Source organism: Puma concolor, chromosome B1 (assembly GCF_028749965.1).
Source record: "Puma concolor isolate L17-30 chromosome B1, mPumCon1.1.hap2, whole genome shotgun sequence".
Classification (NCBI taxonomy): domain Eukaryota; kingdom Metazoa; phylum Chordata; class Mammalia; order Carnivora; family Felidae; genus Puma; species Puma concolor.
In genome coordinates this window covers 109,865,181-109,886,468 of record NC_141670.1, presented here as the reverse complement: position 1 = coordinate 109,886,468, position 21,288 = coordinate 109,865,181, and the positions used below count along the sequence as shown (strand labels likewise).

The window sequence follows — 21,288 nt, the reverse complement described above, 5'->3', positions numbered from 1 at the left end:
CCATTGCATTAGAAAGAAACATGTCTACACAATAATAGCAATCTTCCTCTTATTTGGTGAAACTAAGAGAGTTCAGGTTTAGGTGACAAAAATATTCTGGCACGCTTTACATTCTGAACAACTAATTTCCATGTAAATCCTACTGTGGAAAATTAAACAAAAGCTGCACTACCTCCCAAAGTAGGAAAGAGCAATATTTCTTCACATTCTCTAGATCCCTGTACTAACTCTGATCCTGAATTTCAGTGTGAACAGAAAGAATAATATCATACATAGTGAGGCCACAGATCTTAGCTGACTCCAGATTTTACAAAGTCCCTGCTGTGAGTGTGAATCACTTCAGAAGGGCTGATTTATGTCCTTTTGTAAAGGTTAGTCCTGCAAATCTTTAAGGAAAAAAAAAAAAAAACCAGATAAAGGAAAAAAAGAGGTGACTGTAGATCTTTCTGTGAGTGGAAATAGAATTTTCCACAATCTATATTCTCTACAGGGGTCCATTCTTCTCACAGTTGGTGGCTCTTCTTCCAGGCTCTATGCCCCACAGTTCCCAGTAACACTAATTGCTTCAAAATCCTGCCCAGATAAACGGCAGATTTCACTATAGTAGAGCAGTTATAAGTCAATTTATTTATTTATTTTTAAAATACACAGTGCTGAAACACATGTAAAAAATCTCCTGTGACCCCGAGACAGAAATATTAACATATTATTTTGGAGAGAAATATATTTTGATGGAAAATATAATTGCTTGTTCTACATGAAATATTATCTGGTTGTTACAATTCTCTCTAAAGCACGGCATTTATAGGAAATCAAAATCAAGATCGTAAAAGAATACTCGGATGCCTTGATAACAGTAATCGGTAATTCTTTATAATCTGCTCTAAAATAGACTTGGGATGTTTCCTGCATTTTATATTGTGCTGCACATAAAATATGCTTCTGTTTGTTATCTTACATATCTGATTCTATATTATTTCAGCACTAAGGAACTTAAAGTTTGGTTCAGGCTATTCATGTTGATGTTGTTCTATGCCTTACATCTGTCTTTTCTCTACTTTGTCTTAAGAGCCAGCACTAATCCAAAATGCACTACACCTGCTATTAGATTCCAGGAACTTGGAGATTGATATACACGAAGAAGGAAAGCTCATTAAGCAGCCCAGGTGTATGAAAGTTCAGCAGACAGCACATGGAGAAGTATATCATTGCAGTTCCATTATACTCTACTGTCAATTTCAAGTACACTGCTCTTTCAGGCACATATTTTTTGTTCACCTGAATTTGCAATTGACCAAAATACAGGCAAGGGTTAGAAGTCTAGACTCTGCTTTGAACTTTGGAAAACATAGATTTTCTGGCTCCAGTACTGCCATTTTAAGACATTCTAGAATTTAAACATCTTTAAGCATATCTGTTAAGAAACTTAGAAAATTCTATTTTCATATTGTTCTTTGCATAACATAAAATTAAAATGAGTTAAAAAAGTAAATCCAGTAGAACACACTCATTTCAAGCTTTTATAGTTACTGGTGACACCATCTGATAAGACTCCAGACTTCCTTTATTATTGTCAGCTGCTGCATATTTTATAGGTTAGTGTCTCAGCTTGAATGATGGTGGGTTACCTGGTATAAGCTGTTTCACCTCATACATGATTAAATTATATTTCTTCCTGTCTGAACAAAGATTATATTGAAAATACAGGAAGGATTTGGCACCAGGGAAATACATGTTAGTATTTGACAAGTGTGGAGCAGTGCAGGAAAATATCAATATGTGATGAGGTCATGATAGAATCTAAGAAAAATAAGAGGAAGTTATCTGAATGTTAAGTGAACAGATACCTAGCTATTCTTTTGAAATGCCATTCAAATGGCCCTCATATCATTTAGTTTTCAATTGTTAGATTCATTTGGGCAAAACAAATTGGTATTCAAGGATATGAAGAAACCCTGTTCTTTGCTGTTTCCTGAATCAAAAGTTTCACACAACAGTACTGTTACACAATAGTAACAGGAGTTCATATGTGAGTCAAGATGTAAAAATATATTCCAATTTGTATTTTCTGTTTTATGGTAGATTAGAAAATAGTGACATATTTTATTTTGTTTTATTTATTTTTATTTTTACAATATTTATTTTTTTTATTTTGAGAGAGAGAGAGAGAGAGTGAGAGTGAGAGAGAGAGAGAGAGAGAGCAAGAACAGGAGCAGGTGAGGGGCAGAGAGAATCCCAAGCAGACTCCATGCCCAGCATGGAGCCAGATGCAGGGCTTGATCTCATGATGCAGGGCTTGATCTCATGAACTGTGAGATCATGACTTGAGCCGAAATCAAGAATCAGATGCTTAATCTACTGAGCCACCCAGTTGCCCCTATTTTTACTTTTTTAAGTTTATTTTTTTTTTTAGTAATCTCTACATACAACATGGGGCTCAAACTCAAGATCAAGAGTTGCATGCTTCCTCCAACTGAGTCAGCCAGGTGCCCCAGAAAATAATCACATTATTTTAAAACATGTATAGAAGCAGGATGCCAGCTAGAGTCACAATTTATAAAACTGTTGAAAATGCATAAAGAAAAAAAAAACATCAGAGACTTTTGAGTACAGAAATGATACAGATCTATTCTAGAGGGGACAATACAAAATAATGCAAATTTCTAAGTTGGACAAAGAACAAAACTGCCTTGATCTTGATGTAGTTTGTGCTGCCTCATCCCTTTGTAATATACCAGTTTTTTTTTTTAATTAAATATATTTAACAAACAATGTTACATTAGTTTCAGGTGTATACATAGTGATTGTATAAGTCTATATGCATTTTTATTTTATTTTATTTTATTTTATTTTATTTTATTTTATTTTATTTTATTTTATTTTATTTTATTTTATTTTTATTTGAGAGAGAGAGCATGAGCAGGGGAAAGGGGCAAAGGGAGGGAGAGAGAGAGAATCTTAAGCATGCTCCATGCTTAGTGCAGAGCCTGACACAGGGCTCGATTCCACGACCCTGGGGTCATGATACGAGTCAATATCAAGAGTCAGACTGTCAACCAACTGAGCCACCCAGTTGCCCCAACAAGTCTCTAGGCTATACTGTGCTCACCACAAGTGTAGCTACAATCTGTCACCATACTATGCTATTACCATACCATTGACTATATCCCCTATGCTGTGCCTTTCATCTCCATGACTTATTAATTCCATAACTGGAAGTCTGTGCCCTCCCCTTCCCTCACACTGCCTTCCCACTCCCCTTCCCACTCCCCTTCACCCCCTTTGTCCACCCCCTATCCTCCCTACCCCCTGGCAAAACCAATTTGTCCTCTGTATTTATGGGTCTGTTTCTGCAGAAAGGTTTGTGCCTTTTTGACTGCAGAGCAGAGTTGTAGAAGTTATAAAGCAGAAAAAAAAAATACGTGGAACTTTTCAAGGTTATTTAATCCAGTCCCCTTCCTTTAGGCAGATGAACTCCCAAGGCAATAAGAAAGAACTATATAGTTGTTGATTCTATTTTAAAGTACTCTAGAGAGGGAGATTCCAGGACATTCCCTCATATACTTTTTCCAGCTTTTATTAGCCTCATAGTATGTTTACATACAAAGGAATCCAGAAACTACCAATCTATTCAGAATAATTCTGCTAAATCTGTCAGTAATATTTCTTTCAGTATACTGATGATGGAAAATTTTTTTCTTGTCAATACATTCCCATTAATACATCTACTACTGAATTTCTTCCCATTTTATCTCATTCTTTTATGTGTATGCATGTTGATGTTACTCTTTCTTCTTTTCCTCTGACCTTACAATCATAGAGTATAACCAAGTTTATAATGCTGGTTTGTAATATTTAAAATTAAACCCACTTTATATTTTTTAATGTTTTACAATGAAAGAGATATACCTAGTGTCTAGCTGAGTAAGAATAGAACCACAGATTTTTAGCATCAAATGAGATATTAAAAGTAATAGATTCCATATTCCTACAACATTTCTGTTAGGGCAATTTCAATGACAAGGAACTTAATATGTCATGATGCAGGCTATAAGATTTTCTGGCAGATTTAATCTAGTCTTATATAATATTTATTCTTATACAATGCTGTAATTATGCCACTATTTTCTTTGAAAATAATTTTTGGGGTTTTCATTATTTCCTGTTAAATTTTGTCTTGCTAGATTTGGTCTATCATTCCAATGTGCTAAGAAAAACTGGATGTTGATATTATTACGTGGAGTATTTACTCTCACTCCTATCTTTGTGTCATTCTGTCTATATCCCTATCCATCCATTCATCAACATACAAAAAACCCAATAGGACAAACAAAAATCCATAGATCATTTACAAATTCATTGAGAGAATTACCATACAAGAGAGATATAATATTTGCTAAGTATAGCATTCTTATTATGTGAAAGTATAGATCATCAATTAAAAAATAAATTAAAGCTAGATTGGCCTTTAATCTTTAGAGTTTATACTAATACTAGTGATCACTTATCCTACTTATAAGTTCTCGCAAAATCACTTTTCCATATTACGAGTCAATTGGAACAGTAAGTAGAGGAAGCGATGATTTCTGGGTGATTTCATGGGTTTTGAATGCCTCCTACTGAAAACATATCTTCACAAGGGACTTTGATACCTAAAATAATGCATCTCTTGGGAACTGGTTCTGTTAGAATATAAATATTCTTAGAGTTAGCATATTAAATTCGTATCAACTGCATATCTTCACATCAATGAACTTACAGATTTTTTTCTTCAGCATGGTTTTGGTGAAAGAGTAAGGAGATAATGTTACTCTGACAAAGAATTAAGTGATGGCTGGAGAAAAATAATAGATCAAAGGGGAAGGCTGGGTGTCAGTATGATATTTTCTCTTTTTTCCTCACTCTATTCCTGTAAGCCCATTCCTTGCCAGACCTGCTGAACGATCTAACCTGGAATTGTAATTAAACAGTCTGAATATTTCTTTTCTCCATATCAGTGTGAATACTGATCATAGCCCATCACCTGAGATGATTCTCTATTTGTAATAGGACACATGCAAAAGAAACTTCTAAGCTTACATTCCAAGCTTCTTCATTCATCACTTCCTCCTCTCTTTCTGTGTTGCTCATTTTATTTCATTCACTTTCAGACTGCTTCCCACATTAAGTCTTTCATTTGGTGTGATTAATTTATGTGTCAGCTTGACTGGGCCATAGAGTACACAGACAATTGCTCAAATATTATTTTGAGTGTGTCTGTGAGGATGTTTTGAATGAAATTAACAACTGAATTGGTCAACTGAGTAAAGCAGATGGTTCTCTCTAATGTGGATGGACCTCATCCAATCAGTTGAAGACCTGAATAGAACAAAAAGGCTCATCATCCTGTGAGTAAAAGAGAACTCCTTACTGATGGTTTTGAGCTAGAACATTGCTTATTTGTTTGTTTGTTTTTTTGCCTTCAGATTTGGATTGAAACATTGGTTCTTCCTGGATCTTGATATTGCCAACCTTTGGACTGGAACTACACCATCAGCTCTCCTGATTCTCAGGCCTAAGGTTAATCCTTAGGACTTGTACTAGAACGACATCATTGGTTCTTCTAGGTCTCCAGCTTGCCAATTGCAGATATTGAGACTTATCAAACTACATAATCACATGAGCAAATTCTTTATAATAAATCTCTGTCACCCTACCATCACTCACCCTACCGGTTCTATTTCTCTGGAGAACACCGACTAATACGTCTTGTAACTTCTGCCTACACAGGTCTGGAACTAAGGCCCATTTTGATGGGTTCCATCAGATGCTGCCTGCCACCTGGCTCCCTAGATTGCTGAGTAGCATCAACTTAGATTGTTTATGGGTGTACACTATCCATGTTGTGAGCAACATTGTTCTTTAATCTCACATCTTTGTGGGCTGCCATTTGCCAGATACAGGCTTCATATTACCATACTTTATGATGTCCTATATTATTCACACTTTGACCATTGCTCTCTCCTTTACTCATGTATCCTGTTTTGAGTTCACCATTAATTCACAATGATCAAGTAAGCACAGCTGTGAATGGATGCAAAAAGCCTCCTGAAACTTCCCTCCTCTACTGTTCCATTCCACCTGCAATTAAAATCAATCTGTGTGACAGTGACAATCTTGTAAAAGAAGGTTTGCTATAGTTAGTGTTGTTTTGTGAGTTCACAAGTGCTAAAGGTAGAAATACTAGATGCCAAATAGTCCTCTATTTTATTTAAAAGGCCAACTATAACTCTCTGAATGATGCTTTATGAAGGGTACAATACTGAATTCAAAATTAAAAAAAAAAAAGTTTTATATCCATCTTTTTAATGGAAAGTAGACAGGCATTCAGGTAATTTACAGTAGTAGCCATCAGACCTGTGGGCAAGAGTTTTAGGGGAGGCAATCATCAGTGCTCTGATACTTATCCTCTTCCCCTTAAGAAATGGTTAGTGCAAGTCAAGAGTGTAGCCCTGATATGAAAAAAGTAGGAAGAAGTGACCCTTGCCTTTGTGGAGATCAAATTCTCAATTAGTGAAGAAAGGAGTAAACAGAAAGGTTTCCCACATCTGCTTTCATTAACATCCATGTGCATACTTCAATTCCAAAAATAATACTTATAGAATATCTTGATATTTTTTTAAGTGTCAATGAGTTCGAATTACACTCAAAACGTTGAGGTATCTCAGACTTAGATCCATTAGCAATACCTCTGAGGCACATTGAAGATTGTCCAGTTCAACTAACTTGTTTTACAGAAGAACAAGCAAGTTCTGAGAAATCGTTTCTTGTGAAAGATCATAGAGCATCCAAGCTGTTCACCCGTTTAATATCACCCAAACACAACAGACCTTTTTAAAATTTTGTTTTGTTTTCAATAACTATGTCATTTGATGAAAAAGTTTTCTTTTTATTATTTTTGATTGATTATTTTGTATAAGGCATTTTAACCCCCACTTCCCTACTCCTTCAATCCAATTTACAGGTTTTCATTTTTACACAATGTAGGTTTATTTAATTTCTTCCGGCATTTAAAATACCTTATAAAATTATTTAAATAATTCATTTTAAACATACCTTCACCACAGACAACTGAGCTGTAGTTTTGTTTAATGCATGAATCTTTTTCTCTGAGTATGAAAATTTCTTACATTAAGCATAGCATATGACATACTGCTTCATACTTTTTGTGTGTACTGAGATGTAAAAGAGGAGATGCTTTTGTAAGACCTCAGAAATGAAATATTTATGGGAGAAAAATAAAAAAGCTGAAATAATTTCAGCATTATCTAGTTATAATATATTCCCACCTTGATATACTTTTACACACAACCAGGAAATAAAACTGTAAAACTTTGAAAGATGAAAGGACACAATTAAAGAAAAAAGGGCCAAACGTTCTACCTTTGATTCCAAATAAACTTAGTGGAGATTTTAAAAAATAGGCCTCAGATGACCCTGGTATGCAAAGATAATACATAGCTACATATTTATTTTTAATTTTTAATTTTTTAATTTTTATTTATTTATTTTTTCATTTTAGAGAAAGAGAGAGAGAGAGAGAGAGAGCACAAGCAGGGAGGGGCAGAGGGGGAGAAAGGATCTCAAGCAAGCTCCAAGCTCAGTGCAGAGCCCAACTAAGGGCTCGATTCCACAACCCTGGGATCATGATCCAAGCCAAAATCAAGAGTCAGACACTCAACCTACTGTGCCACCCAGGTGCTCCTAGCTACATATTTTCAATGCAATTTTACATTGTGATCATTTTTAGAGACTGAATTGTGTATCTACTGATATTTAGAGCAATAAGCAAACTCAATTTATGGACAAAATATACATTCACTGATGATATTGTGAATATTAATTTTGGGCGAGAAAACTGCATTTTATTATGTCTTCACTACAATTCAAGAATAGAAGTCAACATTGAGATGCTATATTACATTGAGTTCTTAAATTCAACACATGCTTTTTAATAATTCTGTGTTATTCCTGATTGCAGATCATAAAAATTAAAAATCAAGTTCGAATAATTTGGAGATGTAGTCTAATTTCTTTCTAGTAGGGCTAGTATTTACCACCTTTTCTTGTGAAAGGGTTGGCAACAGAAACAAAAAGAAACACATATTTGAAAATCACACGTTATTATAAAAAGCATAAATAGAATACATACCGGGTTTAGAAGGATTGTGAGGAAAAGTTCACCTCCTCTGATACTTTTATCCAATTCTTGGGGTCCTCCTGGATATTCTTTGTAGAAAATAGTGTGGGTGAACAACCCACAGGTCTGTCGAGGGAGGACCTGAGGAAAAGGGGAGAAAGAAGAGCACACTGACATGACTTATCCACCACTATCTCATGACTTCAGAGTCTGCAAACTATCATTTTCTATCGGAGTTCCTTGGTTGCTAAGGCGAAAATCTTACTGTAATCAAGAGCTGGTATTGGTGTAATTATCTAAATATTAAGGGAGTTGCCAGATCAATGCTATGGGACAGATAGGCTAAAACATTTTCGGGATGTTCTAGGAATCTCACCTACCAGCTGAGTTATGTGAAAGGACTGACAAAAAATAAAAGCCTTCTTAGGATTAATTAATTTAAATATAGAGATTTTCCACATTTACATTTTTCATGGTATTAGGTCACTATTCTCTTTGCTTCTGAAATACAATCTTACATGGTACTCAGGTTCTAAGATTCAATTTTAGTATATGTGCTGCCGAAGCGAGCACTGGTTCTAAGATTCAAAAACAATCCATTTCCATCACTTCTTCCACTTTCATATGTTTTGTTTTTACTACACTGATTTTAAATTTTAATCACAGTAGTAGTCAAATCATTTAATGACTGCTTCTGGCATATTCTGTGGTTAATTCTGTTATAAATTTGAATGTTCCACACAGAAAGCAAATAAGTAATTTTATTCCAAAAGTTTGTTTTGAATAATAAACTGCTTATAATCTAAAGGAAAATGCATCCAATTGAACAGAGTAACTGTAATTTCATATATTCTTTGCTTATAATAGTTTGTATTAAATTCAAACTAAATGAACGTATGTAATATTGGTTAAAATGAATGTTTTTATTTTATGATATGTCAACATGTAACTTAATAAAGGGAAAACGATACTTTAAGTCTGATTCAAAATTACATAAGAGCAATTCTTTCTATACTTCCTGGATTTTTATGAATGTCAATACCACTGTTTTCATTATTAGTAGCTCCATTTTTAAATCTGAGACTTTTTAAATCTAGGATCTAGGTCTTCTAGTACTAGTTGTGGTTAGGCATGTGTTCTAGTGCTTTTTTTTTTTTTTTGTTTGTATGTTTTTAGATAGTGATTAAATAAATAATAGATAGATGGATGGATAGATAGATAGTTCTAACAGCAATCTGAATAATGGATTGAGAAAATGTAAATATTTACAGTAGGGAGAACAGTTTGCTGTTGCTATGATCTAGGCAACTGAAAATGAGAATATAACCTGAAGCCCCAGAAGTGGGGATGGGCATATTAAATGGACTATTTTATTTCAAAGTGAGGAATACCATATATTTTCCATTCCAATGAACACTTATAAATTCCCATCTAAAATTCATTTGATTCTATCCTCATTTATAGCAACTGATACAGCATTCTTGTATCATATTATTATTTTTTGAATCAACATATCTGGAAAAAATATATATACACCTCCACTTTAGTAGCATGCAAGGAAAAGAAAAAAGAAGAATAAAATAATATCCTAAGATACTCTTAAGTGTCTGAAAACCAAAGCAAACTGGGTGGATAACTTTCAGATGTTATTTGTTTGATTCTGTTAATAGTGTAGTGACTTGAGAGGCATTTGCTTGATCCATGGACCAACATTTTGCTTGGAAAACTCTCAATATGACCATCCAAACAAACAGACAAGGAGAAACTCCCAGAAGTATAGGGTCCCCAGACAAAACTTCAATTGAGAAACTGCAAGGATGATTCTTTTGAAACTCATTTTCAATATCTTGAGCTTGTTTAGACTTTGCTAAAACCACCCACAGCAAGCCAATAACATGCAAACAACGTGTTAATGGGTGACCTGTCACCACCATGGTATGTTAGGAACTTATGCTATCATGTCACAGAGGTCTGCAGTTATATGTTGTATTTATTCCACATACAGATATTAAGAGTCTTCAATACACATAGCAGTATGTGCTCACCATGATGTTATTGTGAATGAAGCCCTTTCGGTACCGTGCAGGTTTCAAATGTGGATATTCTTCAGTGCTGGTGACCTGAATACCCCAGACCTTCTTCCAAGCTTCATATAACTGAATATGAACCGGGTAGACCCCTGAGTGATGTGGTGCCACCGCGTAGCCCATGTTGATAGGGATTCCATGTTCCTAAAAGAAGGCAAGAACAACATTACATGGAGTGTGGTCAATTGAATTCCATTAAAATTGTTTCCATCAACATTATTTAACATACATTGAATTCTATGCTAAATACAAGAAATATAAAAACTAACATGGAGCTTTTGCCTTTCAGGAACTCATAATCTTACAGAACTCTGATTCTATCATAGACATAGTAAATACTTTGGCATGTGGTGTGTGGGTGATATTCATTCTGAATTTTGAATACTGAAAGTCTGGGGAGAAGATAGGAAGAGAACATGGTCTTTCCTTAGATAGTTATAGAAAAACAGTGTCACTTGAGCAAGTGCCCAAAGATGAAAGAGTGTGTGTGTTTATCTCTCTCTCTCTCTCTCTCTCTCTCTCTCTCTCTCTCTCTGTGTGTGTGTGTGTGTGTGTGTGTGTGTGTGTGTGTGTGTAATGTTAAAGACAACCAGAAAGGTAAGTCTGAACTATAATGAGCCTTTACTATGAACTAAGGGATTTGGAAAAAATTCCATTTAAATACTGTAGATAAGGAAGCTCTTTGAGAATGGAGGGGCATGATCTGTTCTATGTTTCTGGAAGAAGGATCTAGTGAGAACACATTCAGATGAAGTAAAAGTGGGGAGGAAATGAATTGCAATGGCGCATTTTATTTATTTTTTTTTTAAATTTTTTTTAACGTTTATTTTTGAGACAGAGAGAGACAGAGCGTGAACAGGGGAGGGGCAGAGAGAGAGGGAGACACAGAATCTGAAACAGGGTCCAGGCTCTGAGCAGTCAGCACAGAGCCCCACACGGGGCTCGAACTCAAGGACTGTGAGATCATGATCTGAGCCGAAGTCGGATGCTTAACCGACCGAGCCACCCAGGCGCCCCTGCAATGGTGCATTTTAAAGGGAACATGGGTGTCCAAGCTAGGTTGAATTTTGGTGGTCCAATTTCATTTCATTTCATTTCATTTCATTTCATTTCATTTCATTTCATTTCATTAGTGTTTATTTATTATTGAGAGACAGAGAAAGACAGACCATGAGCATGGGAGGGGTAGAGAGAGGAGGAGACACAGAATCCGAAGGAGGCTCCAGGCTCTGAGCTGTCAGCACAGAGCCCGATGCGGGGCTCTAACTCATAACCCATGAGATCATGACCTGAGCCAAAGTCGGACGCTTAACTGACTGAGCCACCCAGGTGCCCCATGGTGTCTAATTTTAAAAGCCAGGGGGCAGATGTCATATAAGACCCAGTGATGATTTGAAGGGTAAAGGAAAAGCCAAATTAAGGTTTTTTCCTTGGTTTTGGTTCACAGCAGCTCAATTCACTTTTTATGAAACATACACTTTACTATGAAATGCTTGCCCTGGGTAAACAATTGAGTCTAAAGGAAAACAGGTATATATTTAAAATAAGAAAATGAAAAAGTTGTTGAAGAATGACATTAGATTGCAAGGTATATGATATAGATCTGCAGTTTTCTAATTTCTCCTTCTTTATATTTCTCCCTTTAAATGCTTTTCTGCTTTATAAGACACCTTAAAGGATTGAATCTCATCAATGAGGTTATAAATGAGAGTGTATAGTATTATATGAAAGTTGATTGAATCAATAAGCTGAACACAAAAGTGTTGACAATTGCCATTAATATTTTCCATTATATGGCACACAGCATAAGAAAAGAATTCAGTTTGGCATAATAAGCAAGAAGTGAATGGATCAAATATCTATAGTGCCTAAGTCACATGTCACACTCAGCTCAGAAGATGGACCCTAAATATTTTGCTTCATTTTCCATCATTTTCCTTTCATAGACTGACTCTCATTGTATAGCCAAATCTACCTCTCTTTCATCAAGACTATGTGTTTTCTAACATCTATTACAATAAATGACTCTGTAGAAAGACTGAATTATGAAATCAATGCTATAAAATGAGCTAGAGTCTTTTGCTAGGCACTGGGGAAAACTAATTTCTTGCTGTGTGCAGAAGAAAAATACTTTCCCAGGAGCTTATACTTTCAATATAAGGCAAAGTTGGAAATGTCCAGTAACAAAACTACTTGGAAGCTGCCTACGAGCAGGTAGCTACTGTTATTTTGATAGATCACTGGGGGTCATGTACTGGGAAAAGCCTTAGTTCTCTTGGCTTAGTTCCATGTTGCCCAGTGAATCCTTGCAAAGTGTCTAGGTATCATCAGGTAGCCAAGTGTGGATACATTGGGTATAAGATACAGATGAACTTCCTCATCAGAGAAATATAGGGTCAAGTGTGTTCAAACCTTTCTATCTGGTAAGTAGAACTCGTATGACTGATATTTAGAGAAGCACTCTTGATTTATAAGAAAGGAAAACCAATCTGTTATACTCTCATTACTCTTCCATGATTCATATGGAGGTTTTGTAATAGTCTAATCCCATGATTTGCAAATAACAAAACCAACAATATATGAATCCTCATATCTGTACTAATCATGGTGCTAGTCCTCATTTACTATCCCCATATAATATTTTATTCCAAACTTGGGGCCTACAACACTAGATAAGTATGTAAATGTCCTAGAAAGAAAGAGATGAAAAGTGAAATCATGAAGAAAATTGAAATATCAAACAACTATATCTCCTCAGGGAAAAAAAAAAAAAAAACATTTCAATTTTGACAGGTAGTAAAATGAATTGTAGAACTTTCATGAAAAACCAGAAGGTAAAAAGCAATTGATTTAGTGAGTAGGAAGGAAGGGGCAGTAAAAGGATTTTATTATATTTATTGATTTCTAGGGGCTCAATGTTATACTGCTCATAAGGTCATCTTATCACACTGACAACAAGAGCTCAATCAAAATAGTAAATCACACTAGATAATTATGAGTTTATACTTTTTCAATCTAAATGATAACACAAAATGAAAAGTAATTCCCTAGAAACTCTTTTTCTGTTATCAAGAAGCTTGCTGAACTGAAAACCTTCATACTTTACTGCCTAGAGCTTAAAAGCCACTTCACAGAGATTTGGTCAACTAAAAAGTGAACTAAACATACCTATAAACGATCACAAAAATTAACAAAATTTAAAAGATTTGCTAATATGAATAAAGGAAGCATTTGAAACTATAGGAAGAGAAATAAAATGGCAGAATAAACTAATTCAAATATGGTTTTTATTATTTATTAAAACAATGTCTTTATAGGATCTAAGATTTCTATGACATTGCAAAATGATATCACAGATATTTATAATTAAACTTGATTAAATTTTCCCAGTTACATTAAATTCCTAGTTGATTGGGAAATGAGATAATGTGGTAATTTACAGACTATATAAAAATAGGGTCACCAGTTTTCTTTTTTTTTTTTTTTCCAACGTTTATTTATTTTTGGGACAGAGAGAGACAGAGCATAAACGGGGGAGGGGCAGAGAGAGAGGGAGACAGAATCGGAAACAGGCTCCAGGCTCTGAGCCATCAGCCCAGAGCCCGACGTGGGGCTCGAACTCACGGACCGCGAGATTGTGACCTGGCTGAAGTCGGACGCTTAACCGACTGCGCCACCCAGGCGCCCCGGGTCACCAGTTTTCAATAACTGGAATAAAATAAAATGTATTTAGCATTAAACTTTCAATAGTAGATGCAATTATCTCATTTAAATTTTCTTTGTTCCTACTGATCATATCTGCTTACAGTTGATAAGTACATAATATTTATGAAGTGTTTTCACATTTTTCTAATGAGATCCTCATAAGCACCCTGTGAGGTGGCTTAGATGTTATTATCAAATGTGGAAACTGAGGCTCAGGGAAGGCAAATGACTTGTTCATGTTCCTAAATGTCAGAGCTAAAATTATAATCAAGTCTTCTAAATTCACAGATTTTACATTTGCTTTTCTACTAAGTTGTTACTACTGTGAGCTCCCACTCCAACCCCAGTTAATGATTGGAAGTACTTTATAGACAGAGAATTGATTCTAATACATATCTCTGAACTGTAACTCCTATCTACTCTATTTTCATTTGGAGAGGTTATAAAGCAAAATTATACCTTTCCCAAACTTCTCCGCAGCTCTCACTTGTTACGCATTCAGCCAATTATTGCACTCAGCCAATTAGAAGTACTCAGGACATATTTTAGAAGGCAGTAGATGGGCAAATGCTGAAGTGTGGTAGCTCCTGGCTCTTGTTATTGACACCAAGGTCTTGAAAATAGGAGACTTTTCTGAGGCAGTATTTGGTGCCCATTTGCAGGGCAGCAGTAGAAACTTATGCTTCTGCCAGAGCTCCAGTGGCAGCTTTGGAAGTGGCCATTTCTCTAGGGAAACAGTTCTGTCTGGCTTTGTGAGTCCTTTGAGAGGAACAGCCTAGACTCTGCTTCATCAGCCTTTCTAAAGTTTTTGGAAGCACTTAAATTGCTAAGTAAAAACTCCCCCTTTTTAAAATAACTTCAAGTGGCTTCTGCTTCTAGCATGGAAACCTTACTGATACGGGTAGTTCTCGCTCCTTTATAATAAGTATGAAAAGTTTAAGGAGTTCACATGAGATGTCAGTGGTTTGAATTCTAGGAAACCAGAGGAGGAAGAGATTGCTAATGCAGTGCCCAATATTTCTTCAAGAAAACTCATTGATATATGGCAAACACCTATTTGTCTAGTTGGATACTATCATGTAATATATATGACTACTTAATTTTATGTACTCGTCAGCCAGTGGTAATGATAGAGGAAATAAATATGAGACTAGTTTACTTAAATAATAAATACCCCAAGTATTTAACACAGAACAACATGTGGTGAAACCATGTAAAGTAGGGAACATAAAGAAGGAGAACAAATTCTCTTGAAAGACCATTGCTCCAATGGATTAATCTTGATGAACACAAACACCTCTGTGTCAGCATGCATTGCAACATCCCTTTGTAGGATAACTACATACTAATGAATGGGCAAAGAGATCTGTAGGCATTACATGCAAAGATAGAAAGAACCATGGGTAAGCTTGAGCATTACCCTGGTGCTACCATTTATGATCAGTCAGTGCAGATACTTTTTTAGAAGACCTGATATACCATAGGGAGCCAGAGGAAAAAAAGAGAAAAAAAGGGCCCTTGGAGGTCAGGAGAGATCCCTGGATCCTTCACAGATATTTGGACAGAAACCTGAAGAATGGATGAAGGTCTTGATACTAGGATGATGAAGAGCCAGAAAAATGGTATTTTTCCTATTATTATCTCCTTCTATTTGCATTTCAGGAGATATTGCCTGTGAAACCAGCCCACAATACATTTAGGATGGTTTTAAGCACTTTTTTTAAGTGTTTATTTATTTTTGAGAGAGAGAGACAGAGTGCAAGTGGGGGAGAGGCAGAGAGAGAGAGAGAGATACGGAATCTGAAGCAGTCTCCAGGCTCTGAGCTGTCAGCACAGTGCCAGATGCGGGGCTCGAACTCAAGGACCTTCAGATCATGACCTGAGCGTAAGCCGGAAGTTTCACTGACTGAGCCATCCAGGCGCCCCTATTTAGGATAGTTTTATATTTCCAGCGCTTAGCAGTATGCCTGGTACATTGATGGCGTTTAACAAATATTTTTTAAAGGAAATGATAAATTTAAAATGTTATTAAATAAATTTAATCATTTTATATTTAATAAATGAATATAAAAGGAAAATAAATAAAATAATGATTGCATAAATGAATAAATTCACTTACTTGAGTAACGATATAATGCATTAAACAGTATCCTGTTGAACATAAAGTACTGATTTGTACTCGGATATACACGACTTCTAGGGAGCAACACTAGTGCTAAAGAAAATAGATCTCATTATCTATTTTTCCTTTTAATAAGGACTTGGAATCATATTGTCAACTTTGAGAATGACCCTAGGATTATTGATTTTCCACTGTGTTTTGGGAACTGAAATTGTCTTCTGTTTTCATAAGTGATAAAAGCAATGACTGTGTGACCCTAGAAATTGGCTGGGTCAGTCCTGACACTTTTTGGACTGAAGCCTAGTAAATGGTGACAAATGTCTGGGGAGCTCTGTGTTACAAATGGATTTTTCTTTTGAAAAAGAAATAGCATAGCAATGGTGTTGCTTCTACAGTGTGAACTTTCCGATCCTAAGTAGAGTTATTTTGGGCAATTGAGACTTGTCCCCCTTTAATATTCTTGATCCTGCTGAAGGTCTACTTTGCTGCCTAAAGGAAACTAACAGAAAAACTAAGTAAGTCTTCATTAACACTGTACAAAATGTAGTTGATTAGGCATTTGCATTGTTAATTTTTTGTGGTTAGAACTCTTAATTTATTGACAATCAACATGTTCAATACATTTTGGTTCGTTAATTTTCTTTTATTCAATACATATTTATTATGTACATGATGTATTAGAAATCATTTGAGGTGCTGAAAATATATCAGTCAACAAAACAGACAGAAATCCTTGCCATCAAGAAGTGTACATTTTAATAAGATGAGATCAAGATTACACAAAATAAGCAGGCAAATGGTATAATATATCAGAAGATGCTAAGGGCTATGGAGAAAAATAAAGCAGAGAAGGGGCAGGTTTGAATGAATATGGGTTGCAATATTAAACAGATTTTTTAGGAGGGCTTCCCAGAGAAGGTAGTATTTTGAATCAAGATCTGAAGTTGTGAGGGATTAAGCCATACAGATAACTTGAGGAAGATCATTCCAGGCAGAGGTGACAGTACATACATTGCTCTGAGTTAAAAGCACTTCAGGTGTTTTTTAGGAAGAATAAGAATTCTTTTTTTGTTTGTTTTTTTTGTTTAGAGCAAAATTAGCAAAGGGGGAGAGTCGTCATAAGAGACGCTATCAAGAGGCAGGGTTGCTGCAAATAGTCTTACAAGTTGACTGAACAACTCCAGGGGACACTATTCACATTGATTATGTTTTCATGGAAGCTATATAAGGCAGCATTGCTGAAAAGAAGGAATGGGTGTGGATCATTTGGGTGCCTATATGCTACTATCAGGATGTTGGTATTACCCCAAGTGAGATAAGGAGCTACTGGAAAGTTTTTGCGTACACAGATGATATAATATAGCCTACCATTACAAAAATTCTTCTGAATGCTGGTAGCTGACTAAAAGGAAGTAAGGCAGAAACTAGTATCCTGTTAATAGGTTATTGAAACAATCTAATAACAGCTTGGATCAGGATGGGGACAATATAGTTAGTGAGGAATGATTTTAGATCTGTATATATTGTGGAGCCACAGGATTCAATGACTGATTGAATAGAAAACATGACATAAATGTTCAATTAGAAGGATAGAATCTGCATCAAGTGATACTGGGAAGTTAAAAAAATTAAACAGGTTTTGGGGAAAGAGAGGACATATATTTGACATTAGACATTGAATTCGATATGTCAGTTAGGAAGTCAAATAAACCAGTTTAACATTCAGAGGAGAGTTCAGCTAGAGATCTAAATTTGAAGAGTTATCAATATATAAATTTCATTTAGAACCATAAGAGTCATTAATATCATCAACAGAATTAATGCATAAATAGAGAAGTCTAAGGATAGATCTTACAGGGGGGAAGGGGGTGGTTAACATTACAAAGAGAAGAGAAGAAATCCAGAAAATATACCGAGAAAGAGTATTTCAAGTGAGATGGGAGGAATGCCAGGAATCTACAACAAAATAGGAGCCAATTGAAGAAAGTGTTTGATAAAAGAGTCTGAACAACATGTATAGAGCTGATAATAGATGAAGTTAAATGAGAAAATAAGAATTGCCCGTTGGTTTAAAATATTAAATATTGGATGTGCATTGGTGAACTGGACAAGAGTTCTTATGGAGAAGCGGAGGGAAAGCGTATCAGAATGGATTTAAGAGAGAATGGGAAGAGCTGCAACAGGGACAAGTGAGTATTAAAACTATTTCAAGAATTTTAGCTAAAATGGAGAGTCTAGAAATGGTGCGGTAGCTGCAGGATGCAGCAAACATAAGCACAGATTTATCTAAAGATGGGAGTAAGAGCAGTATGTTTGTACACAGAGGGAAATGATTTAGGAAAGAGGAGAGAATTTCTGGAATAATGCTCTTGAACCATTGGAAAGGGGTGAGATTGAGTGCAAAAGGAAGGAATTTGGTCTTTGCATTTCTAGTTCTTTTATTCATTGTTTCAAGACAGAAGGCAAGATTGTGTGCTTCTGTCACAGAATATCAGCCCACAATTTATATTTATGTCATTATTAACACAGTTTATGTTAACTGGCACCGATATATCGAAAAGCTTTTACTAAATAATTATGGTCACATGAGTAACTGTCTATAAAGATTATTATAATTATTAGATTTTTCTGTAGGCACATCAAAATTATACCTATTATTATGTTTTCATTTCATTATCATCATGTTGAAGTAGCAGTTGTAGGGAGCATGTGGAAGTTCACTTCTAATTTATTGATTTTTCTATCCAGTGAAATAAGATCATCAGCTGAGAATGGGGATGGGGGAAGATGTGGGGTAGTTTGCAGAAAGAGAGGATGAAACAGTGGCCTAGAGGAGTAGGATGATGAGTAAACTGAGGAGTTTCAGTGTACCTTCTGGGCAGCATTGAGGGTCTATTGAGGTCTGCGGTCATGGCTTTAAAATGAGAACAGTTAAGTGTTGGTCCCACCACATTCAGTTTCAGGGGTAGAGGCATAGACTAGGTAGAGATTTAGATCCAAACAACGTTGAGGCTTTGCAGGGGAGTATTATGGACCCAGAAGTGCAAAGGATTTCAGAGGGTATTCAAGGGAATGCTTATGATGATGGGCTCTTAAAATAAACTGAATAAGGAGAATAAGGATGAAAACAAGCACCCGAGAACAGTGAAGGGTGACAGAAATGTGGCATGAGGATGTCTCATGAAATGCCAGACTGCATTTCAGTAGCTTTCCCTTCATTGTTGCCTCTGCTACATGGCAAAATTTAGTGCTAGATTTAATTTAGTAACAAGAGAAACAGTACCGGATATTAAGTATTTAGAGCTTCTGACAATGCCCTTCACCTGGAAGAAATGATAACATTAAAGAATCTTAGATGTGTTAAGAGTCAGATAGAAACAAGAATAGTATTATCTCTCCATTATTACATCTTTTCTATAGTTACAATAAGCAGAAACATGCAAAAAGAAGATGCTCAAAATAATTTTGGTTAATAAAATCGACACCATTTCACAATATATTTCACCTGTAATTTTATCTCCAGTAAATAATATACCTGATTTATCTTGTCATATCTTCTCTCCATTCTAAGAACCTCATGAATTTATACACACTACACATTAGTTATTTTTTTAAATTTATTATTATTATTATTGTTATTATTATTAAATCTGATTGCCTATGTTCATGGAATAAAACACTGTTTTAGGCGGGATGGGTAGGGGGTGTGTGTGCGTGGATGTGTCTGCATGTGTGTGTACACGAAGTGGACATGTTGAAGAGGGCAACTTGACCTTTTTAATGAGGCTAGAATGCCCTTGGTTTTCTGATGTTGAACACATTTCCAAACCTTTTAGGTGCTTCCACAACTGTATAGTTGATGGGCTAGAATTGGTAATTTAAACACATTACTTTGCAGAAATAGATTTGCATAAACTATTACTTTCCCTGAGCAATAGGATATATTTCTAATATTATTTTTGAGTAAAGCTGAGATTTCTCTTAGGAGTCATTTTTCCCCTTAATGTCAACTTAATGCAGTTATAGAAAAATGCTTTAAACATTTTGTGTGGCATGTGCCATCTCTCAGGTTGTCAATTCCCCCGCCCTCCAAATACAGGGTCTTATTTCATTTTTAAAATCCTTCTGTGACATCCTGTGCCTTCTCTAAGAGTTAAAATATTCATATCTGCAATTTTTTCTAATGTTGGCGAACGTTTACCACCATGTGAAAAAGGTTAAAGTTCATCAGACAGAAAGTAAATTTATGTTAATAAATGGTACATATATAGTCAAAAACACCTAAATTATGATTGCTTAAATAAATGCCTATAAAATATTAAGGTATTATATTATTCTGTAGGTATGTAGATGTTTCAAGTTAAAATCATACCAAAATATTATTATTTCCATTTTGCTATCATCATGTTACAGTGGCATTATATTTGGAAATCAAAGCATTGATACAGTTCTCATCTCAAAACAATCTGACTTCAAGTATTCTAATTCATCTGTATTATCAATCAGTTTTAACTCTCTCCACTGTCAACATGTTTGGAAACAATTCTCATATTCTCCTATTGCTCAAGTTACTGCGGATACGACTGCAGGGAACTGAGGTGTCAACTATAAAGAGGTAATCACGGTATGATGAAAATGTTCAGCCACTATAGGTAAAGCATGAAAGAAACTATCAAGCTGAAAGAATTTTTCAAATTGAAGAAAGCAAAAAAGAAAAAAAAAGAAAAATATATGGTAACAAGCACTCTTGAAAATTATCCAATTTGAATAAGGTAGACTCAATACAATAGGGAGTTAAGTAAAAAACAATTCTTGAAAATCTTGGCTCTTGAAGATTTAAGAGTCATTTAATCATTAAACACAAGCATGGTCATTGAAGCAATTTTAATTAAAATCTGTCAGTGAAAGTTCATTGTTCTTATTGACCATTCTAAAAATCTACTCACAAAATTGCTATCTAAAAATTGATTCATAAATAAGCATAAAACCTACTACCAACACTTCTTAAAAAGTTTTGGGCTTCTAGGTTCAGGGTATTCTATATAAATATTCCTTTGGAGGGTCTACAAATTTTAAACAATGGGTCAATTTGAATGTAAGCAAATGTCAAGACATCCAAAGAGGAAAAATGTAATGTAAAGCACTGGGTAGGGAATGGGTTCAAACTTTGTACCAGAAAGACAAAAGTGAAAACA

The 21,288-nt window shown here is 35.3% G+C and overlaps 1 protein-coding gene across 2 annotated transcripts in view; it reads right to left on the bottom strand.

Moving 5' to 3' along the window:
- Positions 1-21,288, bottom strand: part of LOC112858277 (N-heparan sulfate sulfotransferase 4) — a 432,421-nt gene that overhangs the window by 94,631 nt on the left and 316,502 nt on the right. For both annotated transcript variants that reach the window (XM_086704323.1, XM_025921652.2), the window contains exons 6-7: positions 10,225-10,410; positions 8,192-8,320 (exon numbers count right to left, since the gene is read on the bottom strand). In XM_086704323.1, coding sequence (XP_086560449.1) covers positions 8,192-8,320; positions 10,225-10,410 — 315 coding nt within the window. The remainder of the gene's footprint in view (positions 1-8,191; positions 8,321-10,224; positions 10,411-21,288) is intronic.